This window comes from Canis lupus, chromosome 29 (assembly GCF_048164855.1).
Source record: "Canis lupus baileyi chromosome 29, mCanLup2.hap1, whole genome shotgun sequence".
NCBI classification, from domain to species: domain Eukaryota; kingdom Metazoa; phylum Chordata; class Mammalia; order Carnivora; family Canidae; genus Canis; species Canis lupus.
The window spans coordinates 6,064,626-6,084,430 of record NC_132866.1 but is presented as its reverse complement, the minus strand read 5'-3'; the positions used below and the strand labels follow the sequence as shown (position 1 = coordinate 6,084,430).

The window sequence follows — 19,805 nt, the reverse complement described above, 5'->3', positions numbered from 1 at the left end:
AAAAAAAGATGTATAGAATCAACTAGAGGGATCCCTGGGTGGCACAGCGGTTTAGCGCCTGCCTTTGGCCCAGGGCGCGATCCTGGAGACCTGGGATCGAATCCCACATCAGGCTCCCGGTGCATGGAGCCTGCTTCTCCCTCTGCCTGTGTCTCTGCCTCTCCCTCTGCCTGTGTCTCTGCCTCTCTCTCTCTCTCTCTGTGACTATCATAAATAAATAAAAATTAAAAAAAAAGAATCAACTAGAAAGAGGTCTCCATATATGTAAGAACTTAACATGTGACGCGGGGAGCAACACAAACAAATGAGGAAGAGGTTAGGGAAAAAAGGCTATTTGAAGAAAAAAAGTTAAATTCTGGCCTTCTAGAGGATGCATCAAAATAAATTCCAGGTGAATTAAGAATTAAACGTATAAGACAGAACCATAGAAAACACAGCATATGTGTGTCTAATCTTATAATGGGAAAGGAAAAATCACTGAAATAAATCACTGAGGAGATTAAAAGTACATAAAACATTTTTAAAACCTTAATTACAAAGTTAAGGGTAGTCTGGGGAGAGATTTGCAAATATATTATAGACCAATGATTGGCATATTTAATATAGAGCAGATACACATACACCCCCTCCCCTAAAGATACACAGTAGAAAGGAGCAGTTTACACAAAAAGACAATTCATAGCGGAATAAATTAATATGCAAAATTGCCAGTAATAAAAAAATTAAAAACTTTCATATAGTTAATTAAAAGATAGTGTTGGTATAGGTGAGTAAAATAGACACTTTTAGGTGCAGTTGATAAAATTGTAAATTGTCATAGCCTCTCTAGAAAGCAATGCATCTACAGGGAGCCTTAAACATTTGCATTAAGCATACAGAGATGTAGACATCAGGTTCCATTCCAGCCCAGGCTTGGACCTCAGAGCTGGACCCCACTCTATTTATCACTCAGAGACTTTATAGAATTTCCCTATTGGGAAGACTGCCTTCTCGCCCCGCTCCCCCAGCTCTTTATTTTGAAAAGTTCAAACATTCAGAAAAATTGGAAGAATAAATAGTACGATAAATTTCTATACACTCACCACTTAGGTTTGGCAGCTGTCAGCATTTTGCCCTATTTGCTTCTCTAATTTTTCTTAGCTTTGCCCCCCTGCTTGCCCATTTCAGTGTTAATAGGCATTATAATCCTCTACCATTCATATTTCAATACGTTATCTTTTAAAAACAGGGACATCAACCTGCATAGCCACCATATCATCATCACACTTCCCACGCTTCACGCTAATTCGCTGACACCATGGATGCCCCAGTCATTCATTTCCCAGTCTCCCCACTTGTCCTCTAGAAAGTCTTCATGGCTCTATCTGAGGTACTTGGGGGTATGGGGAGAGACCATGATCCAACTAAGGCTCATGTGTTGCAGCTGGTTCTGTTTAGTCTCTTATTCCAGTCTGGTCCTCTATCCATTATTTTGGTTTAAATATTTGTTTCTCTTCCTCCTTTTTGAGGAGACCAGACCAATTGTCCTATAGAATGCCCTATGTCCTTGAGGTGCTTCATTGTCTCCTAGTTGTGGAGGCAATGTTTAACTTGTTCATTTGTCCCTTAATTGCCAATAAAGCTAAAATTAGGCTTAAAGGTTTGATTTGAAGCAGGTTAACATTTTTAGCAAGAACACTTCAGAGCTGGTGGTGTGGCTCCAAGCCACATCCTTCAGGAACGCATGTTGTCCCACAGCTGGTGATTCTAGGTTTAATCATTTGGTTAGAGTGGTGCAGCTAAACCTCTCCTTTGTAAAGATACAGTTTCCCACTAAAATCAGCAAATAATCTATGCGGGAATCATGGTGTGAATATCCTGTTCTCCGTTAACCTTTCACCCAAGAATTTTAGCATCGAGTGATGGTCCTTACCCAGATCAATGATTTAATTGGGAATTGTAAAAATATGAGTTTTCTGATTCCATAATTCCTCCCATATTGATTAGCTGGCAGGCTTCTACGAAAAGGGCTTTCCCTCATCAAGGGAGGATGGACTACATTTTATTCCATAAAGGCAGAGTAAATGTTTAATTATTTTCCTTAAATACCAACATTTAAGAGTATGGAATTGGCTTAATAGCCATCTGTAATAAGGTCGATGAGTATTTTCCTTCCCTCTTTTTTTGAATAGCTTCACAGACTCATGGATGTTTTAAAGTCCAATATTTTACTCAGTTACAGTGATTCCTTTTGTTTGAGATATAATTTATCCATTCCTTTAAAATTCAGCACTTAAAGACTATATTAACAAAACTGTGCAACTGCCACTACTGTCTAATTCCAGAACATTGTTAATTAGCCCTGGAAGAAGCCTGTACTCACTGGCAGTCACTCCTCGTATCTTCTCCCCCAGCCCCTGGAAATAGCTAAACTGCCAGTTCTGTCCCCATGGATTTGCCAGTTTTGGTCATTTCATGTAAACAGTATCCAACGATATGTAGCCTTTTGTGTCCAGCTTTTATTTAGTGTGATGTCTTAAGGTTCATTCATGTTGTACGTAATATCAGTATTTCTTTTTCCTTTTTAAGGCCCAAGCATATTCCACTGTATTGATGTGCCACATTTTGTTTATCTGTCCATCAGTTGATGGACACAGCATTTTATTTTTTATTTATTCATGAGAGACAGAGAGAGAGAGAGAGAGAGGCAGAGACACAGGCAGAGAGAGAAGCAGGCTCCATGCAGGGAGCCCAACACAGGACTTGATCCCGGGACTCCAGGATCACGCCCTTAGCTGAAGGCAGATGCTTAACTGCTGAGCCACCCAGGCATCCTGGACACAACATTTTATATGAATAACTTTCATGGTTTTCCACTCACATTAGGATTTCTTGGTTTAAGCCAGGCAGGGTAAAACGGGGACCTGAGCTTGGTGAGTGCACTTAGAGTTATTGCTGCTGCTTCCATATTCCAGTCTGATGCTTGCGTGCTACGCAGGACACCTAGACGTTGTGAAATATCTCCGAAGACATGGCGCTTCTTGGGAGACCAGAGACCTAGGAGGCTGCACTGCTCTGCACTGGGCTGCAGATGGAGGCCACTGCAGTGTGATCGAGTGGATGATAAAAGACGGCTGTGAGGTACGGGATCTTCCTTCCCAGCCACGCATGTGGCATCAAGACCTTGCAGCGCCATTCCACAGGGTTTGGGAGAAACAGCCTTATGTGGATGCCTTTGATTAGCTGAACTTAAAAATGCTGCAGAAAGTTGTCTGACTTATCAGTAAGAAGGTTCCTGAAGCCCTGGGGAAGAAAGATCATTATAGAATTGATAGGATAGTGAGGCTTTAGATCATCATGGAGGTTTGTTTTGTGTAGGAAAAAAAAAAAAAAACCTGCTGAATCCAGAGCTGGAACTGATGATGCTTCTGCTTCGTTTATTCCTCTGTTCATTCACTCATTGCGTCTCTGTTCAATCTGAGCACCTGCCATGTGCCTGTTGCTATCCTAGGTGCTTGCAGACACAAGATGTCAAGAACTCTTACAGTCGTAGTACTTCTTACTGCTCTTAGACTATTTTTATTTGTGGTTTGCTTTAAAGATTTCAGTCTTCGCAAAACCTTTCTGAAGAGCAAACTGACCATATCACAAGCAGAGCAGCTCCGCGTGCCTTTACCTTGAAGCGGGCATGTGGGTATCCTTTTGGTTTCACGTTATCAGAAAGTACAGATTTGATAGCAAATAGAACCGGCGTTGTTTGGACTTCTGTAGCTGTTTGAAGATGAGTAAACAGAATTAGCTCAATTATGATGACTGCTGATAACTTTGAGAACTTTAGTTCAAGACTTGAGAGAAGTTAAATAAAAATTTCAAGGCATGGAAATAAGGAATGGTAAGCAGAATGCTATCCTAATTGAGACTGCCAGATGGTGTAGAGTATGGAGAAATTAAACTGATGACCTGGAAAATAAACTCAAATTGAGAAAAGTCATGTCTCCTGGAAGATGTTAGCAGATTTGTTCTAGCTTGTCTCTGAAGTGTGATTGAGGGGAAAGCAAGGCTTAATTGTGGGGTCTCACTGGTTTCCTGCCGCTGCTAGCAGAAGGCTGAAGAAAGGAACCCTTTAAGGAAAATCTCAGTGGTTACTTTTTATTACATTTCTTGTTTTTTTTTTGTTTGTTTGTTTGTTTTGTTTTTGTTTTTGTTTTTTGTTTTTTCCCTTTTAGAGAGACATATAAGAGGTCAGAAGGATTAGCACGTGGGCCTCGCTGGTAGGGTGGGGCCGCACCTACCTTGTGTGGTGGCAAGAGCCACAGTCTTCTTGTTTGGTTTATGGTGAACTCTGCTCATGCTTTGGTCCCAGTAAAACTCTGTAGTGAAAAATGAAGTTTGGCCTTTGCTGAAAGAAGGGCAGATCTCTGCCATGAACACTTAAATACAGTAATTTTGGAAACCTAGACTTTCTGGGCTTCAGATAAGAACACACCGATTTGTGGGTAAATCAATAGCACTAGAGCTACATGTATTTTGCCACTAGAGATATCCGTGGTTGGCTGTGGCAGATAGGTGATGTCACCAGGAGTGCCTCCCTGTTCTTGGCAGACGGGCCACCCAATGTTTGGGTGCCGGTAGGAGGCATCTGGGATCCCAAGCCGGGCATTGTGGCCACCAGTCTTGAACATAATTTCATACTGACAGTGACTGACTTGCTTGGGGAACCATCTCTATATCAAATGAGCCACGTGACCTCAGGAAAGGCCTTTGATTTCTCTGAGATTTAGTTTAATCACCTGTAGACCAGCAATAAAAGCATCTACCCCATTTAACCCCCAAAGAGAAAATGGGGGTGAAAGTTCACCAAAGACCACATAAAGCACCATGTAAAACAAGGCGATGATTTTATTATTTAAACATAATGGAGTTCTGCTGCTCAAAGGTTATTTGTTATTTGCATGAGAAAGAACTGCAAATCCTAATGATGTCGAGTGGATAATCTCATACATATAAATAACCTGAAACATCCCAGGGACCTTTTGGCAGTTCTTGGTTTGATATTCGATTCTGGTGTTTTACTAACATGTCTGAGTAATTCTTCTGTAACAGAATTAGGGATGTGTGTGTGTGTGCACGCACACGTGTATATATATTTAGAGTCATTCTTCATGGATTGGTGAGTCCTTCACTGAAACTGGGGAGGCACCATTTACATTTTCTTATTCTAGAATGTGGCTTTTAAAACGACGTTGAGAGATCTCAATCACTGGATTACTGGGAAATGGCCATCTCATTACTAGTCAGATTAAGTTTGGAGAAGTATTAGGTTGGCTAACTTCATATTGGAATTTATGTAGTAAATCTGGTTGCTTTGTGTTTGTTGGACCTGTAGTTCTCCTGCTTGTTGACAAGTGTGGCTACATATTAACATCTTGCTCCAGAAAGGATTTAAAGCTGCTTAAGAGATACTTAGCAGTGAACAAAATAAACTTTTTAAAAAGGGAGGAAAGTTTCTTGACTTTCCTTGACTCTTGACTAAGAGAAACTAAGGTAGGGACTTCTCGTGGATCTAAGAGCACGGTGGTTCATTTCTCTATTCCATCTTGCACCCCCCTTTTTTTTAAAATTCACTAGAAAGAAAGAGTGTGAGTGAGCGCATGAGCAGGGGGAGGGGCAGAGGGAGAAGCAGACTCCGCCCCCACCCCAGCAGGGCGCCTGATATGGGACTCCATCCCAGGACCCCAAGATCATGACCTGAGCTGAAGGCAGATGCTTAACCGACTGAGCCAGCCAGGTGCCCCCATCTTTCAACCATTTTAACAAAATGTAGGTGAAGGTGCCAGTGGGATGTCCTGGGGCCTCTCAGCACCCTGTGAAGTCCTAACACAGCTTCTCACCGCGTGTGAACGTGGGTTATGTTAGCACGGTCCCCTCGATCCTAACCGGCTCTCCAAGTCTGGGGAGTTTGGGCAACTAAATATTCCTTTATAAGTTTCTGATGACTATTTTTAAGGAAAAGAGACTGGACTAAGAGCAGCTCTTCCTCTGGCATAAAGGTAGACGCTGCGGACACGGGCTCAGGATGGACCCCACTCATGAGAGTCTCTGCTGTCTCAGGAAACCAGAGGGTAGCCTCTCTGCTGATTGAAGCTGGAGCGGACGTGAACATGAAAGACAAAGATGGAAAGACCCCTCTGATGGTATGCCACTCTTCAGAAAACAGCCTGGCTTTGTGTATGGAATTAAGGTCAGAGCTGCTTCTATAATCAGGCAATTCTTGTGAACTTAGCCATGTACGAGCGCTGGCTTTTGGCTGCCTGTATATTCCCTGCTGGCCTGTTAAAAGAGGCACGATAATGTCACTACAATATTTTTGTTGTCTTTTTACAACTATTTCTTTAAAGCTTACCAGCCCCAGTCCCCTGGGCCATCGTAGCATCCTAGCAGATCTGTTCCAACAAGGAACGTGCTGCTTTCCTGTGCTGGTCTGGCCTAGTGTTTCTCGTGTCATTGGAGCGCAGAGAAAGGCGGATTCCACTTCCATTTTCCTGGCACTTGGGATGGCTGCAGAGCGAGAGCACACATGTGTGGTGCAAAGCCATGGTGGCCCTGGCTGGCTCTGCCTTCTTGAGAAAGCCTCCGGCCGACGTCCCCAGGCCCGCCTGCACGGGGTCCACCCTGGCCGCCGGCCTCGCCCTCTGCGGGAGCAGCAGACTCCCTCACACCCCACTGTCTTCTGTTTCTCAGGTGGCTGTGTTAAATAATCACGAGGAGTTAGTCCAGCTACTTCTTGACAAAGGGGCAGATGCAACTGTAAAGAATGAGGTAACTTAATCTTTATCTAAAGCCTTTCCCTGGTGGAGAAAGTACCATATATGTGCGTGTGTGTGTGTGTGTGTATAATTTTTGTTGTTTTCACTTTCAGTTTGGCAAAGGTGTGCTAGAGATGGCCAGAGTTTTTGACAGACAGGTTGGGATGTTCTTTCTGATTTTCAAGGCTAATTTTATGATACTTAAAAAAAAAAAATAACGGCAGACCTTGGATTACACTCCCCTGTTTCTGTTGATCTAGAACGTGGTCTCCCTGTTGGAAGAAAGGAAAAAAACCCACGCGGCAAAGAAGTAGTCCGTCTGCTCACCAGGGCGCTACTCACTCCGAAAGCCCAAGCGAAACAAAGTCGAATGCGACCGTTGAGCTAGAAATGAAATTCTGCATCTTGGAGGCTATACATTTGATTATTTATTTAGATTCACAGTGACTTTTTGTAACGTACAACTGTTCCCAGTTTGAAATACATCTTTTTACCTAAGCACGTGCGCCTGTGGTGTCATCATTGGGCGTCTGCAGTGTGGGGATGTTTGCTTGCACTTGTGCCTCTTGGAGTTAGACACGAAACAAAATATTGATGTGCTGGAGCTGTACAAACATACATGGTTCTTCACTTCCCGCCCCTGTCCCCCCTCCAAGCTGTCCTCTGAGCCACTCTGGGACCTTGTGGACATTCTTCCCCTCATGTGTTTTCAATTATGACCTCCCCTCCTGACTTCAGGCCTTCCAGGCTGTGTTGTCAGGCTGGTGTTCCCTTCTGGAGTGACACTCCTCCTGAAAGCCCAGGAGGCCACGCGTTAAGTTTTCTCCTCAGCTGTTGGCCACACATCAAAGTAACCCCCCCCCCCCCATATTTCAAGACTCTGATTCCACTCTCTTAGAGGTATCTGGTGGAGGGTCAGTCTTTTTTGAACAGACCTGAGAATGTGTTTGCATACCCTTCTGCCCTGACAGTGAAGGACCCAGCCTGCTGGCACGCTGATGACTTTGCCAAAGACAATATATTAGTTTGCCTCTAGAGTGGAGAGGTGTTTGATGCTGATCACACAGTTGGAAGACAAGTAGGAAGGAACCACAGCTACGTCAGCTGGTTAGGAGCTGAGACACTCGTGTGCGGGAGCTTGAACTCATTTGTAAGAATGAGCCCAGTGAACCAGCAGATCACCTGCATTTCGTGTCTCCAGAGACAAAGTGGTTAACTTGGCCCCAGAAGAAGACCAGCTATAAAGGTCCACACGGGAGTGGAAATTTCTCCATAAAGAAAGCCCGATTAAAAGGCAATAAAAGCTCCAAAGCTTTGGGGAAAGGGCACAGAGAAAAAGCGCAGTCAATTGTATTGATATTGGCAATTCTCAGCTTTATTCTATATTCTATGTTTGTAGAACATCCACCTCAGGAATTGGATCTGTGGGTCATAGATCGCCCTCTCTTTACACACCTCATGAATCTTTTACCATCTGTACAAATGTGTATTCCTTTAAATTTGCTAGATTGACTTTTTAAATCTTTCTCAAAATCAAAGCATAGTCACAACTTTCCATGGCCCCTCCTCACCCCAGTCATTGTTGACATTCAGCTTAATTTCAATCTCAGTCTATTGTAGATCCTATTCCCAAGCCTCCTCTCTGGCAAGAGTTCTCGTTGATGAACTCTTGGCAACATTGTCCCATCCTCCTGATGGGAGCCCTGGCCATATAATGGGGTGACTTTGGTCACTGAAATGTTAACAGAGATGGCTCCTGCCCCACTGAGCAGAAGTTTTAAGAATCCCCATGTGTCTCTTCCTTTTGCCACAAGACCAGCTGTGACTCAAATAGAGGCTCCCCATTAGTCCAGGGTCTGGAGGCAGAGCCAGAGCTCACCCAGAGATGGACATTTGATGGGCAAGTAAAAAATAATCCTCTCATGGTGTAAGCCACTGAAATTTAAGAGTGCCTTGCGATTGCAGTGCAATTTAGCCAACAACGACTGCTTATAAGGTCCTAAGTTTGTGAGGTTAATTTTCCACAAATAGCCTTCACATTTCTCAAGTCCTGTGGTTTCTGGCCTTACTCAGATATTTAAAAACTCAGGGATACTAAATTTTTTCAAATGTCTTTTCAGAGTCTCTGGTAATCCTAATATGGCATATTTCCTGAAAATCTGTCAATTTGATGAATGATTAGATTTTAAGATATCAAACCATCCTTGTATTTCTGAGATCATCTCATGGGTTACAGTGGACTGCTGGATTCTCTGTGTTCATATGCTTTGCATATGTGCTTTTGATCTTTCCTGAGATTAGTGATTTGTCTTGTGTTTTAATTTTCCCAAAGAAGCAACCCATGGTTTGTTGTATCATTTGGAATGTTTTACTTTGTGGCTTAATATATAAAATATATATATATATATATATATATAGTTTTATATACAGTTCTGTGTAGGTAGTTTTCTTTTTCAGAGGTACTTTGAAAGAAGGCATATTCTGTATGTTTGAAGAATCTCAATATGATCCATATCCACTTGATTACATTATTAACTGAGGTCTTCCAGGTACTTATTTTTTGTCTCCTTGCTTTGACATGGGTAGTAGGTGGTAAGAATAAAGACCCCTTGTTACCATTCTACATATCTATTTTTCTTTGTATTTTCTGTAGTTCTTCATGAAGTTGGATTCTATTTTTTCAGAATTTTATAAATTTCCATTACACTTAGATTTTCATCCTGGATAAGTCTGATATCAATGTATCAATGTCTCTACTTCTGCGTGCTTGCTTTTTTTGAGTTTCTCTCTTTTGTAAATTGAGTTTTCAAAAAAAATTATTCTGATAGGTTATACTTTTATGTTGTTCAAAACAAGTAATGTGGTCCCTCCCACCCACCCACCCAATCCCACCTCCCCACTCTTATGTATGTTAAAAGGCACCTTCTTTCTTATGCCATCATCTAACCGGTTCAGGTAGACTGGCAGTGTCTGGGCCCTGACCACCACTCGTTTTCGTTTCTTCTGGACTGTCCCAGAATTTCCTTGTGCCTCTATAAATGGGTGAGTTAGGGATGGGGATTTCCCTTTCCCCGTTTTTGTGACCTTGTCAGTAAGGAACGAGACACGTCTTTATGTTTACCTGTATACCATTTATTGGATATAATATTCTTAACAATGACTTTCTCTACGGAAATAGGTTGTTACCTGTAGAACCCCAATATGAGAAACGTGTACAAAAGTAACAGGCTGTAACATAAAGGGTATGTGAAAAGAAATGAGCAAACTGAAGCATTATAAATGGATGAAGCTCTGTGAACTTGATGAAATGGTTTGTTTAGTAGCTGTAACTGTACTGCGCTGAATGGCCTGTAGCCAAGTGTTCTGAGAGTTTAACAGTTGCCACACACGTTTAAACCATGGGTCTTCCCTACAACCTCCCAATTTGACCTGATAGAAGGTAAAAGAGAACCATCAGCTCTGCTATTACTCATCCCGCCTTGGACTCTTAGAGGATTTTCTAATTTGATACATTTTTTTTTCTATCACTGCCCTCCTTATGTGCTTGCTTATAGGCCATGAACATAGATGTCCTTTTAGTTCTTTGTAAAACTAAAAGGATCACAGGATATTTATTATTTTGTCTGGATTTAAACTGCGCTTAAATGGAGGACTAAATTATTTTCGGGAAGGAAACTCACAGGGGGAACATAAGACATGTTTTTTGCAGATGATGTGGAAAATCAGGATGGGTTCCAGAATATTCAACCTGGAAGAGCTGAATCCCAGTGAGAATTTCTTTCACTATGTGGTAAATCTCCAGGCTATCACTACCCATTATTGAATGTTATAACAGTTTTATATGCGGTGTTTTGTCTCCTAGTTTTTCTCCTATGAAGTCGACTCTTATGGCTGGACGGTCAGCTGCCACTGCTGTCCCAAGAGTTAAAGAGGGGATTTCCATCCATGTGTAGGTAAATGGCTTCTGGAAGCATCCTTACTGCACAGAAATGGTTCTTAGCCTGGGGCTCACGAATCTTTCTTAGTGTGTAATGTGTATCACCACTGCAGCTTCCAAATAGGTTTTAAAGGAACAGATGTCAACAGGAGCTATGGAGTGAGTCAAGAGAATTGTGCCCTCATAGATAAACTGATTTTCTAGGGGGTGATGTGCCTGTAGGAGGGACTCTGCTGGATTCAAAGCTGGGGCGTAGCTGGTGGGCTTGCTTTAGATGGCCACTCTGGAGAAGAGTGGGCTGGGGGGCTGGTAGTGACACCCTCCCACAGCCCCCACTTTGGCTGACCTGAGTTGGCTCTGATGGCAGAGATTTCTCACATGGGAAGGGGCATCGGCACTGGGTTTGGTCTGGAAAGGGGACTTGCCTCTGGGTGGTGAGAAGCAAACAGATGTATTAGCCTCAGCTGCCTGCATCCAGATGTGTTTATGGGTCTGCTCCTGAGTCGTGATGGGGGTACCTGTCGCAGCCTAGGGCAGGCCTCTGTGGTGGTAGGGAGGGGAACAGGTGGTCCGTGCACTGTCCCCCACCAGCAAGCCATAGTGTATGAAGTCCCCAGCCTCAGAGTCACACCTACAGGGTCAGCACAGGCACCGTGGGACTTCTGGGGGAGGGTCGGTATCAAGTTTATCTGGGTCACTTCCGGTTGGCTGGGGTCCTATTGACAGCAGTGAGGAAGGAGCACCAGAGCGAGTCCTGCCCTGGGCTTGCTGCTCCCAGAACACAGAAGGGAGCCCTCCATTGCAGAAGTTTTCAATGAAATAAGCCTCATGAGGAAAGACTGCCAAAGGGGGGGGGGGTCAGGTTGTGTGAGAAAGATCCGGCCCCACTGCCCAGGCATCTTGCCCTTTCAGTTGTCAGGGCCGCATTGGCTCAGAATGCTTAGTAAACATCAACTGAGAGATGGCAGGAAGGTGCCCGGGCACTCTCGCTGGCCCAGCACCAGGCTCTCTGCAGCACCAGGGGAGACCACAGGCTCCTGAGGACAGCTCGCCACTGATCAGAGTTTTCCCTGCTTTTCTTTGAGGGGCTACAGCGATGGGTTGCATTGATTTGCCGGAGAACAATGGCCTACGGTTTCAGCCTGAGAATTTGTAATAAAGTTAAGAAGGCATAAAGATGTCCCCTCTGAGACCAGTCAGGAGTATTTATTCTCATGTAGTTTAATTTGTTGCTTTTGTGGTTTCTGTGATGTCATCCCACATGTGTAAGCTGGAAAAATTCACACTGGGAAGTGTAACCTCTGTATGCATATTTTGACAATGGAAAATGTTATGCATTGTTTCTCTTGGTTGCTACACATCTGACTCCATGTGTCAGCAAAACAAACTGTTACCAAAAAATTCAGGAGATAAACTTTTAAAGGGAATGCCTGGAAGATTAGCCCTATACTTCCCAGTAAGTGGGGTCACATAACCTACAACTATAACAAGATGGGGAGAAGAAAAGCGACTACCCTCAGGGCCTGCTTTGTGTCTAGACACGTTGACGGCCTTATAAACTCAAATCAACTCTTATTCATGCCTACAAAAATTTAAAAAAATATTAAAAATAGACTGCCATGAAAATACAAGTATTGATTTTTGTTTCCATCATTGATAAGGATATAAAAAGGGAGAGGTACACCTTCCCCTCCCATGTCTCCCCTCCGACCCCCCGCCCCACCAAAAGAAACTCTGGCTCTTGGTTCTTTTATATTAAAATGGAACTTATTGCTAAATATTCATTTGATTCTGCATCTTGGAAGTATTATTCCTTTAAGATCTGTATATCATCAGGGGCTGTTAGGCTTAAACATATTCTTATCCAGAAATAACTTGCATGCCTCTCTATAAAAGCAATTTGTACTGTAGGGGTAGGAATGTGTCATCAGCTGCAGCCCCTACATGGTCATTGATGACATGGTATAAGATCACAGCATTAACTTTAATACCCAACTATTCTCTGAAATGGAAGCTACAGGAATTCTAGGTAAGGACAGACAAAAAAAAAAAAAAAAAAAAAAAAAAAAAAAAAAAAAAAAAAAAAAAAAAAAAAAAACCAAACAAAAACAAAAAAACCCCTTCACATCCTCTTCTTCACAATAAGAGGAAGGGCTAAAATGATGGGTCTAAGGATTTGGGCATCTGTAAAGACAACACCCACATAATGCACCATAAAAATTCTGTAAACTTTTCCATAGCATATGTTTTGGCCTGCCTTGATACAATGATCAAATGTAGTATCAGTTACAGTAATTCCGTAGGCATTCATCAGCAGTAATACTGTCTAACGTGGCTTTGCCTTTTTAAGAAATTAATAATTGTATGATACACAGACAAATGCTATAGGAGGTGGAATGTATTAGGACTGGGCTCCCTTTTGTGTGTTTGTGACATGGATTTATTTTCTCTGTGATCATGAATACTATGTTGCCTAGATACAGCGGGGAACATCGGGAGAGTTAAATGCAGTCTTGTTTTCTGGAAGGAAAACCGATTCTTGGTATATTTTGTCTCTCCGCTTCAAGGCACAGAAAACCCGTTGAAATGACCCCAACTGAAGTCTTTATCTTAAAACACTCAGAGTGAATTACGGAACTGTTGTCAATTGCCTTCTAATGTGAAAACGAGTCACATATGACCCCAGCAGAAGACAGGGGCATAATGGCATTTTACCTTGTCTGAGTGTTTTTGTAATTTTCATGCCATTAGTACAGGCGACTTCAAGATCTCCTTGGGAAAACAGCTCCCCAGTCAGACCTTTGAAGAGTAAAAGGTTGAAGGGGCTGCTGCCCAAGACTGCACTGCATGAATATTTAGGATTGGGAACCTCATTTCCTTATCACATTCTGTGATGATCAACAGGTAGGTTGCAAGTGTTTAAAAGATATTTTTAGCATAAGCTCTGAACACCCCCCCCTTTTTTTTTCTTAGGATTCCCGCAGCCAAACTGGGAAAAGAGAATGCCCCCCAAATAACTAACCAGTAACTTAGGATTCTTTGTCCTCCCTGGACGGCAGCCTGCCACCCGGCATTCCGTTTGCTTGTACTTTTGTAGGCAGAGGGAGCCTGCCTAATTCTTAATAAGCTGTTTATATCTACAGAATTGATTCACTAGATCTGGTTACTGGGCCACATCTGAACATCGTTACGGTCCCATGGAAAGCCTCATCCGTCTGTCTGAACACAGAATCCCTGCATCACGGTTGAGAAGACACGGTGGTAATTTGCTTAGCTCCGCTCCCGACAGTACAGGGGGGTGCAGGTTTGCAGCCTCTGGGCAGTAGACGGCCGGTAGAGACGCCACCCCCTCCCACTCTGAATAATCGGGTGAAGAGCAGGGTTTCTGTAAAGCAACGATCTTCGCCTGCTCTCCAAATGGCCAGCGAGCTCAAGGTCAAGTTTCTGCCTGGCCTCGTGTCCCAGGCTCTGGCCTGGTGTGGCCACACCTTAGAATTCCTTTCTGTGACCCAGATTCCCTCCAGAGCTTCCCGGCCAGGGGCCAGAGTGTTCCCTGCCATCCTGGAGCGTCAATGTGTGGCCGCTGCTGGGCTGGCCTGTCAGCTGTGACAAGGCCCAAGGCCCGCCTGGACTTGAAGCCCCTGGCTCGGGGCTGAGACCAGGGGTTCCAGAGAATCCCTCAAGTTTCTACCTGGGGTCTCCTGAGCTGCGTCTGTGCCAGAACCACAGCCATGGATGGTTGGGGAACCATTCTTCAATAAAGCCTCGATCAGAAAGGTAAACATCCTGTCCAGAATCCCATAAAGCAGGATAGTTCAAGTTCACTATTGAGAGCACACAAGCCTTCCTTCCGTGGAAAACTCAGTGATGGTAAAAATGCCTCCCACAGCGCACCGCACTGCAACAGACATCGGCATAAATTAATAATTTACAAGTACCTGAGCAAGTATACAGAGCACCATAGCACAGCACAGCACCGACGGCAGTAGCTCAAAATTCTTAAAATAATGGTGTTTTAAACATTAAAAAAAAAATTCTAAAAGTTGGTACAAAAAACTAACTCCAACTGGAGTTGAAAGATAGTGCAAACTTCTGTCTTCACTGTTGAAAAAAGGTGTCAACTTGCTTCTCACTTAGTACAGGCGGTGTGGGGGGGCCTGGGCCCTTGAGGCGGGTGTCTCGGAACAGGTCTGCAGCGAGAGGAGAGAGAACAAGATTGTAGGTGGCGGCCTCTGCAGGTACGGACATCTGTGGTTGTCGGGGTGTCCTTGCCAGACCTCCAGGGCCTTAGGGACCAGCCCCCAGCCCCATGCGGATGCCTCTGCATGTGGCAGGGTGGTGGGGCCCCACCGAGGGACCCTGATCCAGGCTGCGGGACTGCTGGCGTTTGTGCCAGCTGGCCACTAGACGAGCCCCTGCCAACGCGCTCCGTCCCCTCTGCGAGCCGCCCCTAGAACAGCGCCCACTCACTAGAGAAACAGAAGCCACGTCTCTAATCGAACCTTCGCTAGCAGCCACGTGAAAAAAGGAAAAAAGATAGGTGAAATAGATTTTAGCAATGAATTTCATGAATGCATACAGCCCTAGGAGCCGTGTCTATCCATACAGGTGTAGCAAGAGGAAAAGAGCCTGAGCTACTTGGCATTTGGGACACTGCGTGGTCCCCCATCCCGCGTGTGTCTGCAGTGAGTGGATTAGCCCGTGTGCGTCCGGGGAGCAGAGCTGGGCCTGTGGGATCCCTCAAAAACGAATTCTTCCCCTTTGAGACCAAGACGACACCCGCTTGTACCGGTGTCAGTGGCCAGCAGGGGCGACGACTGGCCACTGCTTGATGGCATTTTACCCAGCGGGCCTTCCCCATCTTCCCCTCATCGTGCCATGTAAGGGGTGCTTTTGCTTTTGAGCAAGAAAAGTAACTTTAAGATCGGCATACGAACCACAGTGAAATAATTCGGATGCTCTGCAATCTTGCTGTATTTGTGCAGTTGGGAATTAAACCACTGTTCTGCCCCCGTGACCGGCGTTATCTCTGGGATTTATGAGGCAGTTTGCTCTCCCACAGGCCAAGCATTTTTCCCAAAAGCTGTAATGACATCACGAACGTGTGTCTTCCCCGTTGGAGACACTGAATTATTGAGCCCAGGGCCTGGTCAACACCCTACCTTGGGTTCTTTCAAGCTCATACAGCAAGCTTCCTGCCAAGGGGGTATGCATGTCAGAAGGGTGTTTTGGCTGCGGGTCTAACCTACCCACTGTGGGGAGGGAGGGGGGCTGATCTGTAACCTTTGTCTGTTTCCAGGGTGTAAATCCTCTGGCTGCGTGAGCGAGGAGCTGCACACTGGCCCCCAGCCATGGCCTTTCCACCAATGCAAACAGCTGCATGTAACCTCCAGAGCATAGGTGATAGTAAGATGTTAAAAAAAAAAAAAAAGGAATTTTGAGCATTTTACATTTGTTTTCCTGTGATTTGTATCATTTGGAGTTTATATACTTTAAATCGTGGCTAGGTTTAACAGCTAGCTTGCAAAATTCCTGGAAATGTAATAGCTCTTGAAAACCAGCGTGGCCCAGCCCCGGGCATGACCGCTTAACCCCCTGTGCCAGGAGTCTGCCTTCCTCGTCCTCTGGACAGGGCAAGTGAGGACCAGGGCTCGGGAACAGTCTCTAAATGTGATTCCTTCTGTTAAGTAGATGGAGAAGCTCCCGGTTGTGCCAGGTGTTCGGGAGCTCACTCCCCACCCCACCTCCCTCATCCATCTGGGACCTCCCTGCCCCTCACCTCCTTTCTCAGGACCCAGGGATGGGGCACAGTTTATGAAGGTTTAAGATGGTTTTGGAGGTGGGTTCAGCCTTTAAAGTATCACACTGCTTGGTGTTTTCGTCGCTGGGGTACAGGGCCCGGCCCATCTCAAGAGCCACAGCTTTCCAGGGCACGCTCTCTAGTTCTACTTGATCTTGGTTTCATCTCTTAGGGACACTGGGGCATCCCAGGGATTATAAGCTTGTGACTGCCTCCTGGTCATGCTCCTATCTGCTTTGGCCACTATTTTCTGCTGTTCCCACAAGGCTGGCTGAGACTACCAGGCCCATGTCCTGACAGGGCCTGGAAAGCACGGGTCAGTGCTGGGGAGGAAAAGATGGGCTCAGCTCTTACACCCACCTGAGGGGCACCAGGCGGAGCCCGGACTCCTGCTGTCCCGGGGCCCTGGCTGAGGCGCTGGTGAGCCGGGTTGTCTTGCTCAAAGGATCTGCAGGCAGAGGCTTCTGAGGAGGGTTTGGCTTACGAGTTCCCTGCAATAAATCACAGCATATGTATGACCACCCATCTCTGTGAGGCGGGACCAGACCCTGACCTCAGGACCCGCCAGTGTCCTGTGTGAGGTGGGAACAGGGAGAAATGGGGCCTGGTGCTGGGCTTCGCAGGTTTCACATCCTGAGCAAACTTTCTGAACACATCCTCTCACCGCCCACGCTGTTGACCTTTGTCTATCTTCTTGCCAATGTTTTCTCTAACCCATAAAAGATTTATCACTAGTATTGCACAGTCACAAACACTCAGAGCGTCTTCTGAGGCCACACTGTTCACAGGCCTTGGGAGTACAGTTGATATGGCATTTCTGGGCCAACGCTACCTGGAGGATGTAAGTGTTCCTGTGTCTTTAAGCTGCCTTTCGCTTTGTAAAGGCCTCAAATTGAGAGGTTGACAAAAATCTTCTTAAACATCGTTTATTCAAGTTTTTCAGAATCGTGAAACAGAATTCGTTTAACTGTGAATGAATTCACTGACAAAAATGATCATCTTTCCTCCACCATAGGGTCAGGATATCCAATGTTGATCCAGATCACTGAGTGAAATGCACCAAAATTCTTCTACCAAAATACCTAGTTCAAAGAATCACAAACTCACACAGTTGTCCCACAAAGTGACAAGTAGGAGGAAACTCTAAAAACTGTGTTTTGAGGGACAAGTATTAAGTCTACAAGGAAGCCACTGGAAAGGTGTCACATTGACCAGAGCATGAACTTGGGTGTGATTCTACACCGGGCTTTATCTGAAGACCAATGCTTTGGGACTGTGCCAGCCAGTCACTTGATAGGCACTTTTTCCTCTCATTTTATAGGGGGAGAATTGAGAGTATTGTAATGTGGACTACATAAAATGATGCCTAGGAAGCTCCCAGAACACAGATCACTATTAATACCATCAGCATTCCCTGATGCCACAAATTTTAAAATGCTTCTTAATGGAAATAGAAGAAAAGCAACAAACAGAATAGTAAAACCACAAATCACTTTTCAAGGGACTCTCCCTACTTTCCCTACTCTGAGAAAAGGGGGTACAGGGTTGGAAGACAGTTAAGGCTTCACCGGGTTCTCCTCTTGGCCAACGGTGAACATAGGTGCCAAGACACCTTCTCCTTTGGTCCTTGGAGTCTAGAAGCACTCACGAATGCACAGCAAGTGTGTAGGAAATGATGCTAGAACCTCAAGGGAGAGACAGGATGTCCTAACAAACAGATGATCTACTTCACTGGCACAGGACCCGCAGTTCCATACTTCCAGGACCACTCAAGAGGACTCTGAAACATGTGACTTGAAATTTCTCCCAGTACTTATCCCACTAAAATTACATTTCCTCAGCAAATGGAGCTCAGTTGAAAGAATGCAAAGTGTACAACCACCATTTAACATATCTCTGTAAATGAAGGAAGCAACCCCAGAAGACTGGAAACCACAGCTGTATGGAAGATATGCCAAGTTGAAACAACGAGCAATGGGGCCACCGATCAAGGGCAGACTTCAAAGTGACATTTCTATACCAGTTCTTATTAAAGGAAACAAAGTAGAGCACATCCCTTAAGTAGGCCTACAGACCATCTAACGTGCCTGAGTGCATATTGGGGACAGGTGGTTTGTATACTCAACCAGGCTCTGCAAATACAGGCGTTACTCAGCCTCAAAGTCATGGAGAGGGGATGCTAACTGTACCTTCCTCAGGGGGTTGATGTGAGGACTGTGAGCTGGGAAGCTCTCCGCACGGGCCCTAGTACAGTGTCCAAGGAGTAGGTGTTAGCTGCTACTGCTGTACCGCAGCTATTAACGATGGAATAAATTTACCATCTAAAAGTACTGCAATCCTACCAACAAACCTCGGGTAATAAACTATGGGAATAAATTAAGCTCCATTCCCTAGAAGATGGCAGAAAACTATGAGCAAGATATTAGTGTGTAATGTAAAAAATGAATGCACGCACCTATAAAACTGAAAGGCATTGAGGTTTAAATGATTCATTACTAAGTGATACTAGTTTTGCTGCTAAGAATGAATAAGTATCTGGTCTTGGTAATAAAGATAACGTCAGCTTTTTATGGCCATGCTGGAGAAAAAGTGAGATCCTTGTTATAATGTATCATAATCCATTTGGATTTATCACGGAAACCCAGGAGATAGTTAGCTTGGCCATTCATTCTGCTTTGTTTGGGACATCTGCAATTTATGTTTATGGCCCTGTTTAATTATTAATCATGACTCAGCTACGTCCTGGTTTAAAGGATAAACTGCATGGTCACTACAGTGACCAAAGCCCAAACTGTGGAAATGTTGATCGAAAGTTCTGACCTCAAGCCCTGGGATCCGCGAGACATTGATCCACTATGAAATAGGTCACACTCACAGATGCTGCCTAGGTGAGTGGTCTATTTCCTGCCAGGCCTGAACAGGCCCACTAGGAGTGGAGCTAGTGAAAGATGATGGGTTCTCCCTTCTCAGATAATCAGGCGTGGTGACGTGGAGCCTATACACAGGTGGGCGGAAGCACAGCTACAGAGGCTGTGACTTTGTAGGAAAGAGTAGGATTCCCACACACTCTGTCAGGCATTGCATATTTTCATGCTGCCTTTGCAAACCTGAACCTCAGTTTCCCAGAAAAGTCCAGCCTTGCCACAAAGAGTCATCAGAATGGAGAAAGGACTCCAGGCCAGGTTGTTCACACTCAAATATTCCTGTAGACCTATTAAAAATCAGGAATGCAGACCTCCCCTCCCCACTCTCTCCCTTTTCAACCTCCTGATATTGGAGGAAA

The 19,805-nt window shown here is 44.7% G+C and overlaps 2 protein-coding genes across 4 annotated transcripts in view; one reads left to right on the top strand and one right to left on the bottom strand.

Moving 5' to 3' along the window:
- The window catches only part of FANK1 (fibronectin type III and ankyrin repeat domains 1), a 78,072-nt gene extending 70,789 nt beyond the window's left edge, over positions 1 to 7,283 (top strand). For all 3 annotated transcript variants that reach the window (XM_072804908.1, XM_072804909.1, XM_072804911.1), the window contains 5 exons: positions 2,955 to 3,120; positions 6,030 to 6,173; positions 6,721 to 6,798; positions 6,899 to 6,943; positions 7,046 to 7,283. In XM_072804908.1, the coding sequence (XP_072661009.1) occupies positions 2,955 to 3,120; positions 6,030 to 6,173; positions 6,721 to 6,798; positions 6,899 to 6,943; positions 7,046 to 7,099 (487 nt within the window). In that variant the 3' untranslated portion in view covers positions 7,100 to 7,283. The remainder of the gene's footprint in view (positions 1 to 2,954; positions 3,121 to 6,029; positions 6,174 to 6,720; positions 6,799 to 6,898; positions 6,944 to 7,045) is intronic.
- Positions 7,284 to 9,895: 2,612 nt separating this feature from the next.
- Positions 9,896 to 19,805, bottom strand: part of ADAM12 (ADAM metallopeptidase domain 12) — a 329,912-nt gene continuing 320,002 nt past the window's right edge. The window contains exons 22-23 of the mRNA XM_072804906.1: positions 16,883 to 17,013; positions 9,896 to 14,912 (exon numbers count right to left, since the gene is read on the bottom strand). Of these exons, the coding sequence (XP_072661007.1) occupies positions 14,852 to 14,912; positions 16,883 to 17,013 (192 nt within the window). The 3' untranslated portion in view covers positions 9,896 to 14,851. The remainder of the gene's footprint in view (positions 14,913 to 16,882; positions 17,014 to 19,805) is intronic.